The 6,973-nt window shown below is 44.3% G+C and overlaps 1 protein-coding gene across 1 annotated transcript; it reads left to right on the top strand.

Moving 5' to 3' along the window:
• The first annotated feature begins 280 nt into the window (after positions 1-280).
• LOC128124185 (leukocyte immunoglobulin-like receptor subfamily A member 6) lies at positions 281-6,682 on the top strand. The gene is made up of 8 exons (XM_052760379.1): positions 281-440; positions 745-1,029; positions 1,172-1,474; positions 1,756-2,040; positions 2,187-2,486; positions 2,793-3,077; positions 6,347-6,397; positions 6,606-6,682. Exons 1-8 carry the CDS (start codon positions 281-283, stop codon positions 6,680-6,682), a joined length of 1,746 nt encoding a protein of 581 aa, XP_052616339.1.
• The last annotated feature ends 291 nt before the right edge of the window (positions 6,683-6,973 follow it).

Here is a 6,973-nt window from a genome sequence, read left to right as displayed (position 1 = left end):
AAAGGACCCTTCCCAAACACTAGGATTTGTCTTGAGGAAATGAATATATTTCCTGTGGGGTCCCTTTGACAATTCTGGAATGGGGTGACCATGTTAGCAATATAAGTCCACTTAGGATGTTTCCTCTTCTCTCCTAGGAGTCTACTCCAGCAAAGTCACCCTTTCATCCCTGCCCAGCCCTGTGGTGACCTCAGGAGGTTATGTGACTCTTCAGTGCTCCTCACAAGAAGAATATAACAGTTTCATTCTAGTGAAGGAAGATCAAAATTTTTCCATGCGCATGGCCTCACAGAACACATACACTGGTGTATTCCAGGCCCTGTTCACAGTGGGTCCTGTGACTTCACAACAGAGATGGAGATTCACATGCTATGGCTATTACCTGAACAACTTACAGCTGTGGTCACTACCCAGTAATAGCCTAGAACTCCTGGTCTCAGGTAAGGGAGCTTTAGATTTTGCTTTGAATGATCATTGGCCAGATAAGAGGTCACAGAAATGGACTTGATATGTGGTGGGTTGGTGAGCTCATGATCCTGAGCCCAATGTCACAGAACTCAGGATACAGCTGTGAATAAGGTTCAAAAACCAGAATGGGCATTAAAAGTAGAAGCCATTAGGTCCAGGGAAGAATGATGTCTTTATGTGTCTTTCTGCTGTTGCAGATCAGCATAACTATCATTTGCAAGTGTGAATTTCTTTGTGCAACTGTCTTAACATACAATTTTTTCTTGTTCTTTGCAGGGACCCTCCACAAACCCACCATCTGGGCTGAGCCAGGCACTCTGATCACATTAGAGAGTCCTGTCACCATCTGGTGTGAGGGGACCAGAGAAACCCAAATATACGTGCTACATAAAGAGGGAAACCTAGAACCCTGGGACAGACAGACCCAAAAGGATCTCAACAATAAGGCAAAATTCACTATCCCTTCCGTGACAAAAATGCATGCAGGGAAATATCACTGTTACTGTTACAACTCTGCTGGGTGGTCACAAAACAGTGACACCTTGGAGTTGGTGGTGACAGGTGAGAGGATTCATCCCTAATCTCAGGACCTGCTTTGAAAAAGGAACTACATTCACTTTGAGATCCCTTTCTCAAAACCCGAGAAGAGGGGCAAATATATACTTTGACGAATAAACTTCACAAGTTTCCTCTTCTCTCCTAGGAGTCTATCCAAGCAAAGTCTCCTTGTCAGCCCAGCATAGCTCTGTGGTGACCACAGGAGGGTATGTGACCATTAAGTGTTTCTCACAGCATGGATATAACAGGTTCATTCTAATTATGGAAGATGAGAAATTCTCCAGGAACATGGACTCACAGTATACATACTACAGGGACTTCTGGGCGCTGTTCACTGTGGGTCCTGTGAATCCCCAAAAGAGATGGATTTTCACATGCTATGGCTATTACTGGAACAGCCCCCAGCTGTGGTCAGTACCAAGTAACCATCTAGAGCTCCTAATCTCAGGTAAGGAAACCCAAAACTTTTCTCTGAATAATAATTGATTTGACTAAGGATCATAGAGAAGGATCTGATATATTATGGGCTAATGAACTCAAGCTCCTATGTCCAATTTTACAGAATGTGTGAGACAAGTGTGGATAATAACAGTGGTACTTAGGAGTTCATGAAAAGATTGGGTCTTCATGTGTTCCTCTGCCTTTACCAATCAGCTTAAGTGTCATTTTCAAGTGTAACCTTTGCACAAGTATCCTAAGAGATGTGTCTCATTTTTTTCTACTTTGCAGGGACCCTCCACAAACCCACCATTTGGGCTGAGCCAGGCACTCTGATCACCTTAGGGAGTACTGTCACCATCTGGTGTGAGGGGACCAGAGACACCCAAATGTATGTGCTACATAAAGAGGGAAACCTAGAACCTGGGGACAGACCAACCCAAAAGAATGACAAGAATAAGGCAAAATTCACCATCCCGTCTATGACAACACTGCATGCAGGGAAATATCACTGTTACTCCTACAACTCTGCAGGGTGGTCAGAGCACAGTGATACCCTAGAGCTAGTGGTGACAGGTGAGTGTTTGTACAATACTCAGGAATCGTATCCCAAGACATGACTCTTAAAATGTCTGCTCTGAATGTATTCCCACTCATCAGCCTTTCAGGGTACAATGCAGACTGTGTGAGCCCATTTAATTTTCCATGTTTATCTCTTCTAGGAGTCTCCATCAAACCCAGACTGACAGACCTGAACAGCCCTGTTGTAACCATAGGACAGTCTGTGACCCTCTCATGTACCTCAAATCAGAGATACAATGGGTTCAGTTTAATTAAGAACAATCAGAAGTTTTCCAGCTCCATGGGCTCACAGAATGCACGTACTGGGCTGTCTTCTGCCAGGTTCCAAGTGCGTCTCATGACCTCCAGCCAAAGATGGAGGCTCAGATGCTATGGCTATAACACAAGCAACCCTCAAGTGTGGTCAGAAGGGAGTGACATCCTGGAGATTCTAGTCTCAGGTGAGGAAATTCTAGCTCTCTGTTGAATGACACTGACATGGGTTTCCTCTGGAGGCCCTAATGTGTGATAAATACAGGGAAAGACAGGTTCTTGGGCTCACTGATGCAGCAAGCATACTGCAGGAGTCAAGATACAGAGACCAGTGAGGTTTTTCAATTGTAAGAATTGAACCTGGGAGGGCCAGGAGAAAGATGGATCCTCACATGGCTCCATGTGTCCTTCGGTTATTCAAGGGTCAAATCCACGTTTTACTTGCCCTGTGCAACTGTTTAAAGTCCCACATCCACTCACTTACTTCTTTTCAGGGACGCTCCAGAAACCCAGCATCTGGGCTGAGCCAGGCTCTGTGATCACCTCAGGGAATCCTGTGACAATCTGGTGTGAGGGGACAATGGAAACGCAAATATATTTCCTGTATAAAGAAGGAAGCCCAGCACCCTGGGGCAGATTGACTGCACCAGTGCCTGATCACAAGGCCAAGTTTATTATCCCATTCATGGGAGAAAATAATGCAGGACAATATCGTTGTTACTGTTATAACTCTGCTGGGTGGACACAGCACAGTGACTTCCTGGAGCTGGTGGTGACAGGTGAGTGATTACTCAGGAATCATATGAATTCCCAGCTGTGACTCTTTAGAAAAGTTTGCTCTCAATGTATCCGCACTCATGCCTCAGGTCTGGGGGACAATCCAGACTGTGTGAACCCATTTAATATGCCGTATGTATCTCTCCTTGGTGTCTACACCAAACCCACCCTGTCTGCACTGCTAAACCCTGTTCTAACCTTAGGAGGATCTGTGACCTTCTCATGTATCTCAAATCAGGGATACGACAGGTTCATTTTCATTAAGGACAAGCAGTTCTGCAGCTCCATGGACTCACAATATGTATATACTGGTCAGTCTTCAGTCAGATTCCAAGTGGGTCCCATCACTCTCAGTGAAAGATGGAGTTTCAGATGCTATGGCTACTACACAGGAGAGCCCCATGTATTGTCAGAAGGCAGTGACATCATGGACCTTCTAGTCTCGGTTGAGGAAGCCCCAGGCTCTTTATTGAATGACACTGAACCTGAAACAGGTTTCCCCAGGAGACCCTAGTGTGTGATAAGTACAGGGAAAGAATGGTTCCTGAGCCCACTTATACAGAATACAGACTGTGGGAGTCAAGATACAGAAAGTACTGAGGGGTGTTCTGAGAAGGGAACTTGGGAGGGTGAGGAGAGAGAAGGGTCTTCAGAGGGCTCCATATGCACTGTTATTCAAGGGTCAAGGAACCATGAACACTCAAATGTATTTCCTGTATAAAGAAGGAAGCCCAGCACCCTAGGGCAGATCGACTGCACCAGTGCCTGATCACAAGGCCAAGCTTATCATCCCTTTCATGAGAGAGTATAATACAGGAGGATATCACTGTTTCTGTTATAACTCTCCTGGGTGGACACAGCACAGTGACTCCCTGGAGCTGGTGGTGACAGGTCTGTGGCCACTAAGTGTCACAGTCTTCACATTTTCTGTGTGTGGGTCCCTGATAGCTCTACCGCTTGGGAGAATATGACCCACATGCAATAACAAGGAAAAGTTTGATCACACTAACATAATAGTTGCTGCTTTACACTTCTAAAATGTATGACACCATGTGGTTGATTGTAAGCAAGTTTAAACACAGTATAAATTCGGAAAAAAAGATTGCTGGTGTAATAGAAAATACAGTGAACAACTAGGATTTATTGCATCAAAACTCAACTCAAATGTGACCATGAAAAATGGGTTCTATAGCTAAAGGGCCTTTAATCTAGTGTGGTCTATGACTGACATAGAGTAGGTGTCAGCAGGCTATAAAGTGTATATAACACATCTTGCCTAAGAATGGGCTTTATTAACTGAGAGCTAATGAAAAAGTCTAGGGAGACAGAGTCTGGGATAAACATTCTGGGGTATTCACGTGATGACTGGAGCTACAGATAGATGGTCCCCTGGTTATTAACAACATCCACTCCCAGCTCTCTTGATAGAAAACAGGTATTTATTCCATCAGTTGAGGAAACACACTGCATGAATAACTTTCCTGATATCTGCCATGTTACTTGTGAGATCAAGTACATCATGTCCTCTACATTTTCCCTCAGGAAATATGTCTTCCAAATGCTTTTACCTACAGTCCAACTGCTGGTGCCAATGTATCATTTAACAGGCCATGTCCTGTTTTCACTAAGGGTCCTCGAAGGTAAACCTACTCTGTCATTATGGCCCAGCCCTGTTGATACCTCAGGTGGGACCCTCCAATGTGTCTCATCAAAAAAATATGATTGGTTCATTGAAACTGGGGAAGAACAGAATTTCTCCAGGTCCCTCAAGGCTCAGTACACACACACACTGGACAGTCCCAGGCTCTGTTTCCTGAGATCCCTGTGACATCCAACAAGAGGGGGCCCTTTAGATATTATGGATACTTCAAAAGTAGACCACATATGTGGTCAGTGGCCAGTAACCCTCTGGAGATATTTGTCTCAGGTGAGTAAGGCTCATTCACTCCACTGTTTTCATCATGAGAACCCTTTATCACTAGCTCTGCTGGCCTGAGGATGGTTCCAGTCATGATGGCTGAAGGGAGCTCTTGGCGTCTATTGCTCAGAGGGGGAGCCCTTGACAATGATAGGAAAGAATAGGGGGGTGAATGATCTTAGTTAGGGTTTCTAGTGTTGAAATGAAATATCACCATCAAAAAGCAAGTTGTGGAAGAAAAGGTCTATTTGGCTTACACATTCACAGCACTGTTAATCCTTAAAGGAAGTCAGGACTGGAACTCAAACAAGTCAGGACCCTGGAGGCAGGTGTTATTACAGATATCTTAGGATGAGTGCTGCTCACTGGTTTTCTCCTCATGGCTTGATCAGCCTGCTTTTGTATAGAATCCGGAACCAACACCTCAAGGACGGTATCAACCACAACGGGTTAGACCCTCCCTTCACCCCCGGAGTCGGACCATAGAGGTCTAAACTAGAACTCTGTTGCAGGATTAGTCCAGGGACCAAGCTAAATGTGGGATAGATGGATTCCCTTCTGAGAGGGACAGACACATGTAAAAGGTCCTCTCCTTTGGGATTTTCAGTTTCCACTACTGTAAATTGGAAAGCCGTGGCCTATATGTTAAGTTCCTTTTAGTTCTGACCTTATCTGTGTCTTTCTCATACAGAGAAACCACTTCTGCAATTGTCCTGCCCTATCTGACACTGTGATGTTGACATTGTGCACGTGTATGCAACAGGCCAGGGCTCCTTCCTTTCAGTTCATGCATTTTATCTTCAGAGTAGGGAACACAGTTGAAGTTTGGATTTCTTGCATTTAATCCTATACAATGTGCCTTCCTGCTGGGTGACAAGTGGGTAAAATGTCTAGGAGTGAAAGGAGTCAGTCTTACATTGCATGGTTGTGTGAGTAACAGGTAGTGAACACAAAGACTCAGTATGGACCTCACACACAATTCCTCCTTCATGAATTTAGTTGCATGTTCCCATACCCCAGACTGAACATAAACCACAGGAAGGATTCCTTAATTCTGAATTGGAAATGGGAGGTGATTTTCTTCACCAATACTTAGTTCTTGATATAAACTTCAAGCTCAAGTGTCTTAGTCTGAATTATGTACTCAAACAGCTCGATGTGTGTGAAGAATCCAGAAGGAATCATGGCACCCTAGGGAAAGGATTGATACTGGATCCTTCTGAAGTTTTGTGATTTGCCTAATATGCAATTATACAAAATGAAAATTGCAGGTAACATGAATGTTGACTTCAGAGAAGACACTCTGGTCTCTTAAGTATTTCATTAAGTGTGTACCTTCTCTTCTGTACCTAGGAACTGATGAGAACATCACTGTATCACAAAACATGTCCAAACCAAAGACAGGTGAGTACAAATTCTCACTCATACAGCTTTTCTGAGGGTTTTGGTATCTGATCTTCCTCGGGTGATTTTCTTCTTCCCTTCATTCTTTCTCCACAACCACAGACTCAGAGACACAGGATCATCACACAGTGGAGAATCTGATCAGAATGGGGATGGCAGGCTTGGTCCTTCTGGTTCTTGGAATACTGGTGTTTGATGCTTGTCACAGCTGTAGACAGGATCAACACAGAAATGGACTATGAATGGGAAGTACAGCAGCACATACTTTGCAGCGTCATGGACTAGACACTAAGTATGGGGATTCAGGGTGGATTTGTAAGAAAATACAGTGCTCATGTTGGAGCACTGACTGGGGGTCAATGTGAATTGAGTGCAAGGGAAATAACTGTCTGTTTATTGGGATGGAGAGTACTTTCCCCACCAATCAAAGTTAGTCCCTTCCATCTTGATGTGGGTTTTGCTGACCAGTGCCTCCTTTCTCCTCACCTAATGACATGGGGAACATCCTGTACCATCAACTAGGGTTCTCCCCTAATCTATGTACTTATTCTGCTTTGTCTTACTTTCATGTAACTT

The sequence above is a fragment of the Peromyscus californicus genome, unplaced genomic scaffold (assembly GCF_007827085.1).
Source record: "Peromyscus californicus insignis strain IS unplaced genomic scaffold, ASM782708v3 Scaffold_4__1_contigs__length_199733344, whole genome shotgun sequence".
NCBI classification, from domain to species: domain Eukaryota; kingdom Metazoa; phylum Chordata; class Mammalia; order Rodentia; family Cricetidae; genus Peromyscus; species Peromyscus californicus.
Note: the sequence above shows the minus strand (reverse complement) of the source record. Positions and strands in the feature narration are given on the sequence as shown.

Coding starts and splice junctions, on each gene's coding strand:
- LOC128124185 (XM_052760379.1), top strand. CDS start 281: ATGGCCTCACAGAACACATACACTGGTGTATTCCAGGCCCTGTTCACA. Junction 2,041..2,186: donor CCTAGAGCTAGTGGTGACAG/GTGAGTGTTTGT, acceptor TATCTCTTCTAG/GAGTCTCCATCAAACCCAGA. Junction 3,078..6,346: donor CCTGGAGCTGGTGGTGACAG/GTGAGTGATTAC, acceptor TTCTGTACCTAG/GAACTGATGAGAACATCACT.